The sequence below is a fragment of the Apaloderma vittatum genome, unplaced genomic scaffold (genome assembly GCF_000703405.1).
Source record: "Apaloderma vittatum isolate BGI_N311 unplaced genomic scaffold, ASM70340v1 Scaffold44236, whole genome shotgun sequence".
NCBI lineage: Eukaryota > Metazoa > Chordata > Aves > Trogoniformes > Trogonidae > Apaloderma > Apaloderma vittatum.
Genome location: NW_009724211.1, coordinates 1 through 20,233, shown reverse-complemented (window position 1 = coordinate 20,233; position 20,233 = coordinate 1). Strand labels below are relative to the sequence as shown.

Here is a 20,233-nt window from a genome sequence, read left to right as displayed (position 1 = left end):
ACACATTCATTCACACCAAGCTGTCTGTGAGGCCTGATCTAGTCAGGAGACATTTCAGTCAGGAGCCTTCCAGCAAGGTAGTTCTGTACACCTGATTTTCAGCATATGAGTAACTCCACGAAGTACCTTTTTTACTGTAATGGGATTACTCAGGTGCTTGAATGACGAATATGAGCAACTGCAAGATCAAGTCCTACAATCTTGTATATTTTGTTTGTATAATACTATGGATACCCTCATATGTAAAGACGTTGAATTATTTATTTCACAGTACATGTATTTTTGTCTGTGTGTGTTGTGACTAACTTATATCCTCAAACACTTCATAACTTTATATGTAAATACTTAATATTATTGCTCTTAAATGTATGCATCTTATGTTGGAGGAATGTTGCTACTTAAAAACTTCCTATGGCATACTATTGGGAAAAATGGCTTGTAAACTTGCATTTTTGTACTGTCTGTTTATAGATATAAAACTGAATTTTAAAAAATAGCTTTCAGTAGAGAACACACTTAGAAACTTATTTAAAACCTTTTTTTGTTTATATATCATGTTTCTTTTGCACCTCTGTTTCAATATCAAGCTGTTTCTCAAAAAAAAAAAGAGAACGTCTAAGCCTTGGTTATATACTAAAGCTCCTGATGGGACAGTATTTGTTTCTATTTTCTGAACATATGTACTGGATAAAAGGCAAAATGCAACATGATCTTCTGTGCCACCTTTGACAGGTGTAAGTTTTTCACGTTGATGTTTTCATGTTATTTAAGATGAGCTATTAAATAATGTCTTCTACGCTGTCCCTGTCTCATGCTTTCTGCATGTTCCTGTTCAGCAGTCTGATCTCAGTAGGACAGCGCAGCGGCAGGTGGGAACATTGAGGAAAACATGCATCTTGCAAATTTGCCTTCTGACTCCCTAGCTCCATTGTCCTGCCATGGGTTTTCTTGTTTTGCTCTCCCTGCTCTGTGCTCCTCTTCTCCTGTGTTCCCCTTTTCTGGTTCTCCTAAATCCTGGCTGTGTTCTTCAAGCCTCTGCCTTGGGCAAAACAGGAGCCTCCAAGAGAAGTTATTAAAAGATTTTCTGCGTCGAAAAGCTGGATGCCTTTCTGCACTCAAAAGCCCAAGGCAGCAGTATTAATGCATTTAAAAGATAACGTCAAAACTAGAAAGAGTCATTTCCTGCATGAAAGCCAGAGGTTTTAAAAGGGAGGCTAGGGAAAAGCCCAGCCTTTATCTTTTTGTTGAGTCAAGAAAGTCCACTTGGCTAGGGATGTGGTCCCTCTCCCTCCCTCACATGTTCCTTCAACTTAGTGGTTGCAAAGAAAAAGAGAGAAAGCAACTAACTGCCTTGCTGGCTCCCAGCTGGTTTTGTCCATGGAGAAATTGGTGTGGGAGTTAGCAAGTCCCAGAGGTGGAAACAGGCTGCACCAACCCTGCTGGGTAAAACAGCCTGAGAGGAGAGTAATAACATTTTCTAAGAGCCTGGCAAGAGGGAAATTCAGCTTAAAGTCCTCCTGCCATTTGTTGGCGCAAGCTTTGGGTTTTAAATGGGAGGAGGGAGCGGCTTGTAGAAACTGCAAAGCCAAAGCAGTATGGAGAGCTCTGCTCTCTGTATCATGATTCTATGGGATTGCACACTAGGCCTGCCAAATGTGGTGGCTGCCTTTGCGCATTGGTGTCAACTGCTCCTATTGGTGTCTAATAAGTTGCTTCAAATATGAATCTATGGATATACTACTGGGCTGCTTTGTAAACTGTTTTGAGATCTTCCCAAAGAAAGAAAAAGCAGTTGATATTATCAATATTTAACATCTATACTCCCAGTAACGAGCTACAGTGAGACTTGGCTAAAACTGTGTTACCACATTCACTGTGTCAAAATGCTCAGCAATCATTTTATATAAAAATAATGAAGAAGCAATGAAATTTGGTCAGAAACTTAGAGTCCTTTCATGAAGTCTATCCAGCACTGAACAACTGTCATGTGGCATTGCCAAGGGAAAACAGTGAAGGAAGGAAGGGAAATCATATACTCACAGTTACAGCATGTGCTTAAGAGCACCCTGGCTACTCTCACTTTTGTTGACCTCATGTAAAGGTTGATCTCTAAAGAGCAGAAATTGATTCTTTGGTTGGGATCATTACATATGTATCTGGGAGAAATGTTCATCACATTAATAATTATTAATAGCAGTTTTTTGCCATATAGCAACACAATGGACAGATATATCCAGTGTTTTCCAGGGTGGCAGGTTCTCATCCTAGCTGCAAGAAATCAGTTTTTAACAGAGACAGGGTTTGAGGGGTATCCTTTCTTTTAAATATCAAGTAGCAGGAGCAGAAATAACAGCATTCAGGCATGACTTATTTATTAGAGGGGTTTAGCTTCTTACCTCCCACTGAAAGCAACAGGGGAAGGATGCCTCCTTATCTACAATCTTGGCAGGACTCACCAGGACAGACTTCTGCTGAGCTGCTCTAGGATGGACTGTCTGACTTGAGCCAAACTTTTCTGTATACTGGGATTAGGACTAATGCAAGGAGGCAAAGAAGGCAAATTTTATCTCATCTATGACAGTGCTGCTAGGAGTTTGGACTACATTTAGTCCGTATATGTCATGTGTTGTGATATTTTGATTTTTCTGATCAGCCTCAGAAACAAGGTGAAAAATCAAAGGTCTGTAGTTTTCCTTTGTTTTGGTTACTTTTTGTCTGCTTGTGCTGGGTTTCTTTTTTGCCTTTTTTTTTTTGCCTTTTTTTTTGCATATGTCAGCTGGCAATCCTGGCTTCAGTGTGTGCCTGCTGCAGTGGTCCCAGCTGTGCTGGCAAGCCAAGCCTGGTGGAAATCAGTTGGGAAACAGGCAAGGTGCTGAAGGATGCTCTAGCAGCTCAGGTCAACTAGCGTGCAGCTGGATGTGTAAAGGGGATGTACTGTTCCTCATTATTTCAGCTCCCTCCCTTCACACCCTCTTGCAGTCCTCCTACTCCACCTAAAAAAAAAAATTAATTGGTGGGATGGTCTTAGGTGAGCATCTGTAATGTTTGGTTCATGTTATTTGAGAACCCTACATACCCAGTTTGTGCTTCCTCCTGCCAAAAACCTGCCGGGTTTGCTGCAGCAGGGTTTGTTCCAGCCACGCCTCCTCCTGCCCCTGGCCTACTGCCAGCTGCAAAGTGCTCATAGCACAGAAATGAGGTCCCTGCCCTCTGCACTTTATTTTCTACCCTCCTTTTCCCCTAAAGCTGTCCAATACAACCTACAGTCACTTGGTATTGGGCTCCGCTCATACTGTGTCAGTTCTGCTCGTTGCTTTGGGGTACACCAGAGACACTTTAGTGTTGGCCAGTGCTGGCAGGAGGTGAGGGTAGAGAAAGAAGGAGAGAAAGAAAGTGGAGATGGAAGGCAGCCAACACTAATACTGAAAGGTCATCAGCATCTCTGTCACTTCTCTACCATAAGAACACATGCTCTGCAGAGGCAAAACAGCTTCCTACAGATCCAGCCCATAACACAATCATATATTAAGCACATCAGAATTTAGCATTTTCCTTTCCAAAACCAAAATATATTCCTTTGAGCTTGCACTTGCTAATTAGAGTCCTAAACACATCACACACACACAAAAGCAACAAAAAACCTCCAGAAAATGCATCACATATAGCTTTGTTTCCTCAAGGGGAAGAAAAGTGGGATGGAAAAGAATGGCACATAGCAGAGGCTTGTCACAAAATTTACTGCACTCCTGGAAAGCATTCAGCTCCCACCACATCAGACACTACATGAGAGCCTCAACAAAATACTAAAATAGAGCATTTTTTCCCTGCAAAGACAGAACCAAAGATGTTTGTGCTTTACAAAAGTCCAACAGCACTGCCTTTGCTGAATTAGAAACGTTATTTTTCTACCCACATCACTGCCTTGCTATTGCAGAACACCACCACCATCTAATCCCTGCCCAACCCAAACCAGTAATAATAAAAAGTATCTTTAAAAAAAGATCCAAGTGACTTATTGCAAGCTAGACTCTCAGCCCATGCTGTATGCCGAATGGAGAAGTCCCATCTGTATCTTTAGACAATACCTTTGAAGTGGATTTACTTTTCCTTGGTTGATAAACCACTAGCCTAAACAACCTCCCCAGGCTGCATGGATGACAGGTCCCAGGCTTGCTGTTTGCCAATTATTTTACACACTTGTTGTATATCATATTGAAAATCAAGCAGTCTGCATCCACAGATCAGGCAGGAAAGTGAAGTGTGAGCATCTCAACAAACACCTAATTGTGTTTAGCACATTTGCCTTCTTAAGACTTGGGTAGATGGAATATAGTAACAGTAGCAGAGTTGGGGCAACTGTAGGGCTTCTCTTACTAACATGTCACCCTGTATTACCTCGGCACATTCAGGTAAAGGCGGAAGGGCACAAAGAAGAAGAGGATCTGCTGGGAGCACAGCCAAATAGTTCTGTATTACCAGAAAGTACCAAAAACAACAGCGGCAGAGCAGGAGCCCAGACATACCAGCGCTTGCACACTAAGTAATGAAAACAGCTCTGAGGAGAGCTCAGTCAACAAACAAGTGCTTTATTTTATTTTCCCTCCTTTCCTCCTCCCTTGGCCTACCTCCTCCCCCAGGGTGCAAAGTTCATCTGCAGCTAAGCTACTGCAAGGGCCCAGGGAGAGGGGCAGTCTCCTGCAGGACTGACGTGGGAGCAGGGGTGCTCGTGGATGTTGAAGTAAGAAGGTCAAATGAGCAAATCTAAACTTAGCCCATTCCAGATCCTGGATGTTTCATTTCACAAAAGTTAATGCTTGCCTTTTCAGACTCTGCGTTGGATGATCACCTCAGAGTGGCAATACAGCAATGACCAGCAAAGACAAGGGCAGGCAGGGGAACGCAGGGGTGCACACGTGCTTGGCTTCTTTACGAACCACGTTTCCCAACAGAACAGTGTCTGGCCAGCAGGCACAGCTACTCCAGCCCAGCCGCCCTGGTGCAGGTCTGCCCTGCAGAACATGGCACAGGTAGTCCTTCTCCTGGTCTGTCTCCTCTAATTGCTCTTAAGCTAACAAAGAGCAGCCCATTTGTGCCTACACTGAGGTTTTTAATTGCATAATTATGTTGGTGGTGATGTGTCATTTTTTTTCTCTCTCATTGACAGTGCTTTGAAATTCAATGGGCTGATGTGTAGATGCTGAGGAAAAGCACCTTAGTGTGGGGTGGCTCCAGGGGCCTAGAGCAAATGCTAGCTATATCATATTCTTTCATATTTTCTCTTTGCCTACGGCTTCTGTTTATTGCTGCTTAGGCAGCTGAGCCCTCACCATTTAGCCCCGGCAAGGGAACAGAAAAAGAAGAGCAGCAACATGCTGGCGTAGAAGGGTAATAACAGCTGTGGAAATGTATGGCAAGATCTGAGGGCTGAAGGTTGCACCTCTATGACAAAGCAGTAATCAACTTTTCACGCTCAGTCAGTTAGGTCTTTTTTACTGGGTGCAAGTTATGTGATATGCAGCAGACATAGGAAATAACTCTTCACCTTGAATATTCTCTGTGTGGCACAAGTGGGCAAAAATAGCCTGTGCTCTCCAGTTGCAGGGAGCAAGGGAAATGCACTCAGCCTCTGGCTCTTGTAAGCAAGTCCCTTCACTACCCTACTTTGGGAAGGTTTTAATCACGGGTGGCTGTGGGAAGCAGTCCTTTTCAATGACATTTTCTTCAGCTTTACAAATTTTTCTGGAGGATACCTCAGCTGCTCTCTGCAGCAATATTTTTGCTGCCTTTCTTTCCATGCCTGCTCATCGAGAGAGCAGTGGGGTGAAATTAGCCATGACAGAGAAAGGCTCTTAAGGAATTGGAATAGGTCAGCAGAAGTAGAAAGCCAGGATACATACTGCAGCAGGACATACATTCTGCAAGGATAAACTGATATTTGCAGCGCTACCCTTTGCTTCTGCTAATACCTGCCCTCCATACCTTTTTTTTAGTTGCAACTTTCAGCCTTGAAGTCATTTGCATTTTTTAATATATGTACAGCGCAAAAGCAAAGGTTTGTACAACGGGGATTTTCTCTAAGGCTGGTGTATACGCTTCTACAGCTGCAAAATCTGAACTGGAAGAAATAATACACAAAATGAGAAGTTTTAAAACTAAAGGTTCTTCTGGTGAACAATGGATTTGCACAACTTGCCACTTTACCAGAGTATTTCCTTTCTAGCAGAAAAAGATGTCAGTCAATGCATTATATAATGAAGATAATCTCATGCACTTGAGCACTGGACACCAAGCTACCACATCTTGATGGGTTCGCAGGATCACAGGATGGCTGAAGTTGGAAGGGACACCTAGAGCTGGTTGCTCAGGACCACAGCCAAATGGCTTTTGAGTATCTCCGAGGATGGAGATTCCCAAATCAAATGAAGGTTAAATACTTTCCAGTTGGAAGAAGATACCCAGGTCCACTGGACATTCCAAAACCCTTCTAATAGCCTTAAATAAAGTTAATGCTGCATGCTTGCAGATGAAAGGCGTTAAAGATACAAAAAGCTTGGAATACTCTGATGCCCTTTTGGATCTCTCAGAAAAAACGAGGGAGTGGGCCTTTCTAGTGTAGGAAGCATACATATTCTTCTGATAGAAATTAACAGACGTGAAGAGTTCCTAAAGGCTCAGCAAGAATACATACAAAACAGCCACTTATATAAACATTTCATTTTGAATACTAATGTGCTTTGGCATCCAGGAAAATTGCTCAGCACTTTTCATACTTTAAATATAATTCCTATTGCTAATATGTAAAATCTCTGTGGAGCCATCCTTGCTTACACAGTTTTAGAGAGTGACTAGGCACCAAAAAATGATTTCCCAAAAGGTCTGTAAAATCATTACTTAAATTTAGGGCTCAGCTCAGTAAAGAATTATGCTATGTTAAGGTTTCTATGGAATTTAGTCATAAAAAGTTCAGACTGTACTAAAAACTAATTAATTCTGTGGTTTGGTATTCATTGAAGCCTCCTTCCCCTGTGCACAAATAGCTAACATTATGCCCTGAAGGGCGTGCATGCCAAAAAGGTGGAAAAAGATATTCTGAGCTCAAAAGACTATAGCACAGTAGGTCTATTAAAAAAGGGAACTTTCTCAAATAGTTTGAAAGATAATAGAGCTGCCTGCAGGCATCTTTAACTGGCATTCTGATCAATTATAGGGATTTATGTAACTATTTATTACACCAGTTAAAATAAATACTTCACCACATCAATCTGGGCTACATATGGTACCTGCGTAACATCTAGAGATGAAATATGCCCAAAAAGAAATTAGCAACTTTTGCACTACATACATTAAGCTTTTGTAGTGCCTTCAGATATGAGTATTTGATGTGTAAATAATGTTAGCAGTTACAAGGAATTTTCTGAGACTTCATAATGTTCAGATGACCTGAGATTCTTGAAAGAGTTTGTAAAAAATAAAAAAACCTGGCAAATGTACACTTAAAAAAATAAACTGCCTGAGCTGAATGCAGTGAAGGCACTGAAACAGGAGGTATTTTTCTAATGCATTGGTTCCATTGCTGATACCAAACCCAAAGTTCTCCATTCACTGCAGCTCTTAGCAGGAAACATTTCTAACCTGTGCATAGAGGAAGATCTTCCCTGAACTGATACTGAACCCATGTGTTTGCTTCATGCTGCCCACGTTCTGCTGCTTGGATATTGCCCACAAATCTTTGTGTTTGGATTGCAGCCTGGCTCCCATAGCTATGAGAAAAATCTTTGAATGACACGTTAACTTGTCTATTGAATTGAATCCTTGTCTTCACAGAAATAGGAACGTTAAAAAAAAATAAAGTCACCACTGATTCTCTTTATTCTAAAGAGTGATTATTTTTTTTTGGATGGTGGGAGTAATAATGTTAGTTTGCATTTCATACCAAGAATGCCAGCTGCCAAGAACATCAAATAGACAATGGGAAGCATCTAATACTTGTGCAAGCAACTGTGCTCATAAAAAGTACCTAAAAAGGCAACTTCTGAAAAAGGGGAAGCTTTAAACTATAGGTGAGAAATTTTTTGGGGGGGCTATTTTTAGACACAGTCATTGATTAAAGACATCTGTTGGAAACAAAAATAACCAAACTGGCTTGCACCACCACCTCCCTCTTATGGCTGTATGTTTTCTCTATTACATACCAAAGACCACTAGTACCATTAAATAGTTCAAGTGACAGACTGCTTGTTTGAATCAGTTGGGTTCCTTGAGATGTAGTACTTTTTAAAAAATAAAGTTGGTGCTCTGCACAGATTATAGAATATCACCTAAAGATCTCTACTAGCCAGCTTCTTTTAGATTTATTTGTTTTTAATGGTAGGGCACTACATGAAATTTTAACACTTGACAAAATATGCCAATCAGAAATACTGTTACGGGCTGTTCAAACATTTCTTGCATACCAGAAAAATGTGTCTTGCCAAGCAGCTATCTGCCTTTTTCGATGAGAAGCTGCTTTTCTTCTTCAGAAGGCTCATGAGATAGGAATTTTTTTTTTAAAAAAGGCAGAATACTAACATAAATCCCTTATTTTTGTATCTATGGTTCCATGCCCAAATACCGGTGTATATATAATTTTTACCCTCTGTGAAATTATTTGAAAGGAACTGGTTTACAACTTTTTTTTTTCAAAAAAGGCCCAGCATTTATTTTTTTGCCAACAAATCTTTGCAGGCATTACATTTGTGCTAGCAGTAAAAATATTGCAATAAATCTTCACCTCACAAAGCTTTCTGTAACCATCTGTCAGAAAATGTGTATTAGCCTGGAGTAAGCATCACTTCGCATTTTTTTTTTCTATTCTAAGGTTACAAATATTTGTTTTAATGATGTGAATTCATTTGATTAGATAGAAATTACGAAGATGTGCAGAATGCATACAGGGCTGTTCAGCTAATATGTATCAGGGCGAGGCTTTAAACATCTGATGGATGGTTATTGGCTGCCTCCATCATGCTAAGTTGTATATCCAAGCCTTTCCACACCAGAGTTTCAATGCATTTGCCACTGCCGGAAGGAATAAGGGTGGCTACAATTCAAGTGGCAGGAGAGGAACAAGCTCCTCGGCCCCAGAGTCTTCCCTCCGTCAGCACAGCCCCTGGCTCGACACCCAGTGTCTTCTGTTGCCATAGGGTTCCCAACTCAACAGGAAATTACAGTGTTGATGGTTCCTTTTTTCTACAGTGACATCAAACATTTATAGTGACACATATAAGAATATATTATATATTTATATAAATATATAAAATATTTATATAAAATATATAAATAAATACATATACAAAATATGGCATTACTTTCCAGAGAGATGTTACGTTTCACAGGCCACTTTTCCTTACTCAGATTTCATCATCATACAGAATTTGTCACAAAGTTCAGTAAACAATCATCCTCAGAAAAAAAAATGTTGCCAAAGTCTTCGTTACGTGAAAGCATCACATACCAGAACAAAACCGAATCACTTCTCTTTGCATTAAAAGGACATACATAACATCACGGCAGACAGTTGGTTTAAATATTTAAACCAAATGGTTCTTATTCTATGCTTAGATGCAGGCAAATCATTTCTACCAAAGTCAAAACAAGCAACAATCTTGTGTAGCATAAATGAAGCACACGGGTCTGAACAGCCAGGTCCACGATCCCCCCCATCTTGTCAGGATTGTTTAAACAGGAGTTCCTCATACAAAGTATGTGCTTTGGTAGAGTGTACCAAGACAACACAGAATAGATACAGCTTTTCAAAATAAATAAGCAAACAGAAAGGGTGGTACGGTAATGGCAATTTTTGTCCACAAATATTCTATATTAGTGTAAGGAGGACACAGAAGAAACGCAAGCCCTGTTGCACATACTGAAGCGAAGGACAGACAGAAGAATGCTTTACCGAGAGCTTCAGTGCAACTGCTATCCTTTCCAGTGGCATAATTCAGTGATGGGTATATTAGAAACATCAATAAAATAAAATAATTTTAAATTTTTTTTAAAATTATATCTTGGTATTTGTAGTTACTTCAAATAACAAAACATTCTCTTCTGGAAACACTTCCTTAACTCCACAAATTAATTTCTATTATGTTGAATAGGTCAGTGTGTATGCATATGGATCTATAGATATTTGTAAATCATTCCATACCCTTACTTTCTCTTTGCATACAGAAGTATACACTAGAATTATTGTGTAATATTTGGTATTCACCTGTTACATTTAAATAGTTTATTAAAAAACAATTATATTAAATACAGACTAACAGAATATTCATAATATATTTTACAGAAAAAATAGCCATGTCTTTATTTTAGAAATATGTTTCTTTAAAAAGTTCTTTGAGATTTTTATAAAACTTTTTACCCGTGAAGATAAGCTTCCTGTCAGACCTGTAAAAAAATCTTAACCTCTAAATCCGTGTGGGGTTTTTTTGTGTGTTTTCTTTTTTCATACTTCTACAAACTTACAATCTATAAATTCTTAAAAAAACCCCCAACAAAACAGTATCTTTCAGGATCAAATTGGTCACAGGCCGTTCTTTACAAAGTCAGTGGAGACTCCCTGAATCCATTCCGAAGTGCTTTTGTTCCTCTCTCTCTGGGTATCAATAGTGCACGTTTATGTGGGAATTCCGAGCTCCTACACTTCCCGTAGGGAGCCTGAGGCGCGGGGGTGGTGGGTGCAGCTGTAGCAGTGTCCGCAGAGGCTGTCTCCCCATCCGCTGCGGCAGGCAGAGCTCAGTGCTCCATGCCCAACAGAGTCCTCAGTGTTTACCCAGCCCCTCCGAGGTCTCTGCAAGGTCTAGCGGCCACGCACAGATGCCAGAAGAGCTGGCACCCAGCCTTCATTTACTTTCCAAATTATAGCAGTGGATATCTCCTTTTCCCTTCCCATCATACCCGGGAAGTGGCTGTCCGTATTTATCCACGCACCAGCAGTAACCTCTCTTTCGGCCTTTGGATGGGCGACACTGAAATGGAATAAAAGACACAACATTGCTTTTGTTTTCTCTGCTCTTAGTTTTCTACAGCAGGGACTCCTGCTTGTTTGATAGTTGCACTTCCATATCCTGACCATATCTGACAGAATTAAACAGAATATTTATTACCACTGCAAAGTATTACCAGTAAAAGCTTACCTCCTCTGCCCATCAATCCCATTGGATCTAATTATTCCATAAGTAAAACTGCTCTGAGAACCATAAAACACCCTTACAAACTACTCCCTACCATACAGGCAGCACAGTTGCCCCCTTTGAATACCACGACTACTTACAACAGTACAGGCTGATAACTGGGACCCATTTTTGGAACAGAAAGTTAATAGGTTGGTTCTAACACTAAAGCACAGGTCTGACAAAGACAGCCACTGCAGCAATAAACACCCTCGACCTGCATCTGTTTGCTGGATGGATTTCAATACTGTAGTTGACATTTATTAACAGACACGTAATCCTTCTGTAATGGAGTTATCACTTCAACAACTGATAGGTGTACTAGAACTTTACACATATATTTTCCTATAAATACTGTTGCTTATATACTAGTCTATAACCTATGTCACCTTTAGAAGTTGCCTAGTGGAATTTGCCAGCAATGCTGACCAACCTGAAACTACCACTGGCAAGAACACTGAAATTCTTTAGAAACGGTAATGCAGTGATTGTCATTTTAGTATCTACTAAGTAAGCAATGATCTCCCCAAGGAATCACAAATTGTAAAAAATAGACAAAAGGAGATTACATCCTGCAAGCTGCATTTCAGTATGCACCCCCTGACACAGTCATATACTGTGAACCTCTGGGACCATGCAAGGCTTTCAGCCACTTTAAACACACGTGTCTCCAGGACAGAGATTGTCTCACGAGGGTTCCAGGGTCAACCTCATTGCTAAGACATAGCCTTCAGGTCAGTTCAAGTTTTGAGATCTAGTGGTACAGGATCCACTGCAAATGCTAACAAAGGTGGTTGTTTAGTCCAGAGAGACTTACAAAGCAGGTGGTGACACAAATATATCCACCTTTTCAAAGGCTGGGCTTTCCTCTGTTGCATTGCTAACGTGAAGGAAGACAGAGGCTACACTGAAGCCACTTAATGGCCCTCAACAAAGTTAGGCCTATCATTCAAGCAGAGTAAAATCTGTGACTGAGGTCACACTCAGCAATTCAAGTATATAGAGGTTCAGGCTGGCACAGGTCAGGGAAACTCTGCCACTACCACTGAACTGCTTGTTCTCTGGAGTCTTAACAGGCCTATGTGGGTACAGCAGTGACTCACAAAACTGCCTCTTTCATCTGTAGATGCACAAGGAAACACCAAGTAAGTGTTGGGCTTCACATGCTGCCCAAAGTGCCTGACCCCATTGTACGTCTAGTTTAGGACCTCTGGCCAAAGGGTGGTACTCTGGACGGAACTGTGAATGAATATGGGTCACTCTCGTGACAGCCTGCACCAGAACACGGACCCCTGAGCCCACTAATTTGTGGCAGCATGAGGCAGGGTAGACAGTCTTCACTAGGAACTTCTGAAGATTGAGAAATGGGAGCAGATCAGACATTTGACACAGATTTCTGACCAAGTTTCCATCTTGCAAATTAAACTACCCTTGTGATACAATTTTTGACTAACAAGCCCAATGCCTGCCTGTTCTTCCCTGAATTTGCATTCCTTAGCCGTATGCAAATGGATGACAGCAGGATGACAAGATCAAACTTAAAGTACACATCAGCTTATTTTAGGAGAGAGTGAGGAAGTTCAAATCTACTGAGAGAATAGCTACATTAGCTGCACTTAAGTTCTAGTTACTTGTTCAGCTGGTTTTCCATTCTAAATCTTTAAACATAACTTTTACAACTTGCATTTATTGCCTCAAAAGCCTCTCTAGAGCTTGCATCTATTCTACAGGACTTCCATGAATGGCTGCTCAAAGTCCACTGACATCAGTGGGAAACTTTCCTTCAATTTCGGAGGTGACTGGACTCTAGCTAAAGTGGTATTAACATTTAGTGACTTAAATTCTTCATGTTCAAAACTGAGGAGTTCATAAACAGCAGCCTTTGCATAACTTAAATTTTACAGAAAAGGAAACTGAGGCAGAAGTTCTTGAGCTGTTTTTCCCAAGAGAGCAGGTACAGATGGAGCCCAAATTAGAGCACAGGGCTTCTGGGTGCCAGCCTGATGCTCCGGCAATGAAACTACACTTCTGCTAATGACAGTAACATCGCCTCCCCTTTTAGAAGTACTTTATGAAGTATGTTACACAACTCTCGCTGATTCATAGGCTTGCATCACTCTCAAAATAAATGATCAATTAAAGTTACCTCATGTTCTTGGAGGTTTTGATTGCTTTTTACAGTTGCATAATTGACTTTCCAATTAACTACAACATGAAGTTAGCCTGCAGGAACATCATTGCTATTACTAATGTTTTTATTTCTTCTAGACAACCCACTTGGAAATGAAACATGTAGGTCATTTTACAGACGAAATAACACTATATAAGTAAACAATTTTCCTTCTCCAATCTGAGATTTTGTACTACCCACTTAGCAGTGCTGTCAATAGCAAAGCTGATACAAAAGTCATGCTTTTTTATCCATAAGCAGCTAGCTTGCATTCTCTACAGAAATGGTGGACAGTTCATACGGAAATAAAGAATATATAAAAGTCCACTCTTCTTCATTTTGTGCTCCATGTACATTTCAAGGCTTTGCCCAGTTCTTCTGTATGACTTCAGAGGTCCAAAAAGCTGGAAAACTGCCCAAGCAGTGGAGCTAGTAATTACTTCTGATAGAAACACCAGCTGCCAGCTTTAATGCCACCTGCCCCTTCTCCCCTTCACAAAGAAGTGCCGCAGAGGCATTTGTGCGACACAGCAAAGCATATGGTATCCCATTGAATTCCTGGTCAGCCCAGAGGTCTCTGTGGAGCTACAACCGTGGTCTCCCAGAACAGACTGCAGACAGCATTGACATATACCTCAGACCGTTTTGGCTCCCACCAAGACCAGCTCTCTTTTCAGTGGAACCATGCCAGCTCACATTAGGTGAGTATCTGGCTCTGGTACACAAATATGGGGCAATTCTAGTAACTGCCCCATATAATAATTCTAATTTCATCATGCTTGAGGCAGAAATGTGCCTGTATCAACCTATTCCACGTAAATACACCTGTATAACACAGTTCAATAATAACTCACGCATGTAAGGTTGTACTAAGACAGAGACTTATAAATTTTAATAAGTCTGATTCTAAGAAAGTTTATATGTAAACATAAGGTGTGAAATACTTTTCATGTTATACCTGACAGGAAAATTTATGTTCTTAAAACTGTTTCACATATGCAAATTACTCCCTATGGTCGTTCCTGAAAAGTCAATTTCTAGACTTTCACAAATGTCTTAATAAATAACTGCTTTCAACTTGATTGAAAGAGCAGGTGACCAGGAAGGCAGAATATACTAACACATGAAGTGCCTCCTGAATGTGTTTTAAAGGTTTTCAGGATGATTATAATTCTGTCAGATTTCCACACACCTACATTATCATCCTAAGCAGTGGTTTTGGCAGCTGCTTCCAGAACTAAAAGCCTAGCTCAAACTCATTTTTTGATGGATTTACTACTTCCTAGCCTATGATTCTGAATTTTATTGTCACAATAATATAACCGAATAACAGATTGAATGCTGCTAATAATAGCACTGAAGGAAATTAATAAAATAGCCTAGCATTCTGTTAATGAGATTAGACACCTGCTCACAGTGCCTAAACTATCAGACCTACGTGTTGATGCTTCAGAAAGAAAACCAAACATAACTGTCACCTTGCCTTGCAAATAGTGAACTTGGTCTGGACAGGACTCACACACTTCTCAAACTGATGTTTTTTTCTAGGAGTTTATTTTACGAGGGCTACTCAAATGCATTATTTTTGGTATGTATTTCAATCATGTGAGAGGCAAGCTGTCTCTGTAAGTCCTACCTACAAAGGCCTGTTTCCAGGGTTGATTGAGGTTCATTTACAGGAGAAGCACTCAAACTGCATTTCATGTAGAACGTTTACTCAGGTGAGCTCCATTTGTGGGCATCTTCTGCAAGATCCTGAGTTGTCTCAAACTACATTGAAACTAATTGATCTGTGCAAACTGACACAGCACCCACTATATTTGCTGACTGAATGGGCTGTTGCACATAGCACAGGAATCTTTCCTAAAGTAGCCTGAAAATCTCCTGACAGGCTCGGATACTACACAGACGGCAGAAGCGTGTCTTTGCTCCTTCTGTACCAATACCTCACTCCTGTAAATCAACTTCTAGGAACAAAGACTAGCTAAGTGCATTATCTGTCTTTCCTATTTTTGACCCTATCCGTATTTTTCCACCTCAGTGGCAGAACTATGACTGCACTTCAGAAGCACAGTCATACTTGAAAGGATGTACTTTAATATGTGCTTAAGCACTTTAATATGTGCTTACTGTGGATCTGATTTACTACATATACATGCCGAAGACTGCGTGCAAACCACTGCCTTTTTGCTGACAGAGCAAAAACCTCAGAGTCTCAAGACAGATGAAAGGAAGATCCACTGGACAAAGTAAATACCAATCTGCGGTCTTCTCTATTATCTAGAGAAGGAAAAGGGATACAGTAGACTTGTGTGCCTTGAACACAGTTAAATGATGTGCCATTCCAGAGTAACTAAGCAAATGCTTTTATGGCACAGGCACAAAACACAGTCCTAGCCTCACTCCACTAACAGTTTGATGTATTTTCTCAACAAATGCAGACTGAGATGCAAACACTGCTCTCTGCCAGTTTACATGCAGCGGTGCATTAATGACAAGTGTTTCTCAAAACTCCAGACAACAGAAAGAAACTCTATTCCTGCTTGGGAGTTGCCACCACCTGCTCAGGAAAAGCTGGGGAGCGTAGACAATCTCAGCAGCACGCATCAAAGCTCATCAAAGTCAGTGCTGGGCTCATGGCAGAAAGGAAGGCTGGAAACCTCACCCCTACTGCAAAAGCCCCACCTGACACTGCCAGATTAACACAGAGCTCCAGGGAATACCCGAAAGGGAAAAACTGCTTCTAAGAAAGCTGGAAGCCAAAAAATTGAGAGATATCATCCCTAAAATAAGGTTGCCTGGTTGGACGCGGCCTCTCGCTTCCAGTCAATGAACTGCACTAGCTAGTAATGCAGTCAGCCACTCCTTTGCTTGCCAGAGATAGAGAAGCTGACTTGTGTAAAACCAAACGGGAGAGACGAAATGCTCCACAAACAAAATCTGTCCTTACACAGGGTTTGCCTTGAGGAAAACCTTAAAAGAAACTTTTGAATTCAGAAAATTTTGGAATTATACCAAGAAACACATTTACAGGCAGGTCACTAACTAAACACTGGAATTAGATGGGGCGTGCACATCAAGCAAAGAACCTGGCATGTCTTCTACCTCCCCAAGTTCCTGAATGAACTTCAAGGTCAGTACTGACCGGAGAGTACTACCATAGCTCAACCCAACACAACTGAAGCATAAATACCCACAGTTTAGGTCTGCATTTGTCAAGAAAGGTCACAACCCTAGAACCAAAGACGGCTGAGAAGCCATCCTTGCTGCAGAGTAACTACTAGATGTATCACTTTCATGATAACATGACCTGGATTTTGGAAGCAATCTGTGTACCACATAAAGGACAGATATATACCTTTCTTGAGTTGCTTTTTGTAATATGATCCAGTGCAGTTCTTCTAGGAACCCTCAAGCAGCTATTTACAATTCAAAGCATTGATCTATTGCAGTCATATGGTGACTGCAACATTTAGATCTGTGGGTTATTACAGAGGCACTGCTTTTTTTAAACCAAAGGGCATTAGGACACCAGCCAGCCCATCTGTGATTAAGTATGAAGTTTCTCAAATGAATCTGTTGTCATGATCAACAGAAAATAAAAAACACTGTCCCCAGTTGACAAGGTTCAGCACTATCAGATCAGGTCCTAAAACTGGAACTGAACTAGTTCCTCTGTAAAATGATACATAATGCACCTTGCTGGCAAGATCTTTCAGCAAAGATGCAGAAAAAGGTGATGTACATTCACTGAAATGCTCAAGACTGTACTTACTTGCTTTTTCTTGTAGAATCCCTTCTTATCACAATTTGGAATATGAAAGCCCCTGGGACTCAAGACATTCAGGATCTTTAGGTGGTTTAAAGTGTCTTCCATTTCTCTGCGACAGGGACCCTGTTAACAACCATATTTTAGAAAACATAAATGAAACTTCATTCCCAAATGCTGTCTTTCACAGAAGAGTTAATAAATCTTTAAAAGGCAAAAACCACAAACCCATCAAATCCATTGAAACAGTGAGACAGCTGGACAGATCAAAAGGCAGACCATTCAGAGATAAAATTCTGACTTTCTGCTTTATTCAGAATAAATTGATTTCTTAACACTGAAAGCCCTATGCTATGCTGAGGCACAGACTGGTGTTTCCAGTTGAAATCACAGCCATGTTTACTTACGGAAAGGCTTAACCAGTATGCAAATCAACCATATATAATTTAGGCTTGGAAAAGCTGGCCTTGCACCAAGTGGGAAAACAAAAAGGTAGGCAACTGGAAATACACTATTTGGTAGATTTTCCCTAATGCCATTTGATTTTTGTGATTCTGCTGGATTTGAAAGCTTAAGTGAGATTAATTTAATTGAGAACAAATAGTTTGACATAGCGTATATGTACACATAAAAATGCTGCAACTCTGGACAACAATTCTCAAGTTCAACTGGACCAAATGGATGCAGCAAAGGAACAGTGGCACACAACAGTCTCATTAGATAAGAATACAATTTTTGCCTCCCTTTCTCCAACTGCAAAGGCTGACAACAATGTAGTGAGGATTAGCTCTAGGACAATGAGCCAACTTCCAGAAGCACTTTTAAGAGCATGCCTCAAACAACAACTAATTATTTCTTACTGCAGCCCTTCAGGGCAGGGAGTAAAGAGCTACAAGCCCCACACTGCAGTCAGAAAACCAGGAGCAGAGGAGTTCACGTTTTGCCAGAGGCCAGGAAGGCAGTCAGTGTCAGCAGTAGGAACAGGATTCAAGAGTCAGAGTCTACAAACTCCGTGCTTAGCTACACTCCTGTCTTGGCACATTACTGACTGGGTCCACCAGTCTGCTTCTTCAGCAGAGACAAAAAAAAGTTTCCTTGCACAGTTGCACGGCTTTAAAATGTTTAAGTTGCTGTATCAACAAAAAGGCTCATTTGGTGCAATTTTTAATTAGTGAAGTAATAACATTTATACTTTCAAGTGGTAATATTAATAGTTTGCTAATGTAAAGTACCTTTCATGTGAGTGTCTGAAAGCACACAGACTCCACAGTTCTACTGGAGTTTAAAATTGATTTTACCAAAGACCTTTATTGATGCTTTTATATATTTTCTTTCAGTATCAACCTCACAAGCTCTAAACACGTGTTTTAAATTGCTGTTCTTATTGGCAGTTCCTGAGAAAAAATTGAACTGTTCAGACACGGTGACTGCAAATCACATACGTTCAAATACTCAGTCCCAAGTTAGGCCTAGAAAAAGAAAGATCAACAGCTTTTTTTTTTTTTTTTCTCTGTCTAAAGTCAGAGAGATCAATATCAAAAGTTAACATGCAGGCACAGCTTTGCTGACAAAGGCACCTGTCCCTGATGGACTTATTTCTGGTTCTTACAGACACCAGCAACCTTGGTAGGTGGTTTGTGGGATAAGTTGCTCTGGTAAGTTGTCTTTGCTCATGGGACTCAACTACCACATAAGTGAAAGGTTCATCCTATTTAAGACCAGGTACCTATTTCCTCAGAGCTACCAATGCTCATTCTTGTACTGTAGGCAGTTTACTTCACATTTTTGGGAGGCGGACACACTGGAAGGCACCTACTGATGTTTTTTTACTGGATGGCTGGCTATCACAACAAACGAAACATGCAGCCTCACCACCCTTGCTGTGTTAACTTGGAGGCCACACTCTCTTCAGACACAACTTTCCACCTCATACACCTTTCAAAACCTTCTTCCTGCATATCGGAAGCCATGTCTAGTTTTTCCATGACTGTTTTGATGAAACGCCCAAGTATATCCAGTCATATTTTTAGGCCATCTGGCACAGGCACAAGGATAACCATTCAGTTATCAGCCAGGATGTCCAGGGAGAGGAACTACTCTTCCCTCAGATTCAGCATACTCTGGATGCCCTACAAACCCCCTGGGCATGATTGGTAGAAAGCAATGGCAGCTTGTGTGCCCATGAGCCTTTGTATTTAGGCAGCAGCATCAAATGATGATGGCAAGTGGACGTAGTGCTCAGCATATCACACAAACCATGACTGATCAGTTAAGATCCTGATCCTCACTCACAGCCTATCTCCCTTGATTTGTGCTGTGGCATGTGAACACGTTGTCCCTACACTGAACATGGAACATCTTTTTTCCATTATTGTAAACCAAAAATGCTATTTGCAACCAAATTTAATGATGACGCTATTAAACCTGTCCCAAGTCCACTCACAAAAATGTGTGATAATCACAGGTATCTTCTGAACGTGATCTACTTGGTCTGTTGGCATCTGCAGATGCAATAGTGTTACCGGTTAAACAGCCAGAATGCCCTAAACGGCTACCACGATTACCACCGTTTAGTTATTTGGTTTATTTACCTCGTCATGCGCACAAAATGCATATAGATACGCATGCATATTCACATGCTGGGAAATGCCTTTCCGTTTCCAAAAGTACTTACATATTCAGTCTCTTGTTTAGATTCAGAAGAGAAGTTCAATGTGTCCGTACTCTGCGAATCATATTCCACTTTATAACGCTGTGTATTTTTGGCTTGCACTTTCCTGATGATATCCATTCTGATGTGCGGTGGATGCGATTTTGAATCTGTTACCCTGTGAGAGTTTGGGACAGTCTGACTCTCTGTGCTGCTCATATTCCGGTCTTCTTCTTCTGAATCACTGGAATTTCCTTCGAAGAGAACAGATACAGTGATGAAACAGCGTTAATCAACTGCCAGCTGCATCTGGAAGGGCAACAAGTCAAGAGATTAAGCCTCGGCGCTTGACTTTCCTTTGCCAGAACTCGGCATCCCGCACGCATCAGCGGCTGTGCTGCCACGCGATGGCTTTTGCAGCCGAAGCATTC

At 40.9% G+C, this 20,233-nt stretch overlaps 1 protein-coding gene across 1 annotated transcript; it reads right to left on the bottom strand.

The window, feature by feature from the left end:
- Positions 1 to 10,877: 10,877 nt before the first annotated feature.
- On the bottom strand, positions 10,878 to 20,054 carry LOC104267604 (insulin-like growth factor-binding protein 3). Its single transcript, XM_009872372.1, has 3 exons — positions 19,827 to 20,054; positions 17,159 to 17,278; positions 10,878 to 11,009 (listed from the first exon to the last, which is right to left on the bottom strand). The coding sequence occupies exons 1-3, from the start codon at positions 20,019 to 20,021 to the stop codon at positions 10,884 to 10,886; spliced, it is 441 nt and encodes a 146-aa protein (XP_009870674.1). The 5' UTR covers positions 20,022 to 20,054; the 3' UTR covers positions 10,878 to 10,883.
- Positions 20,055 to 20,233: the final 179 nt, after the last annotated feature.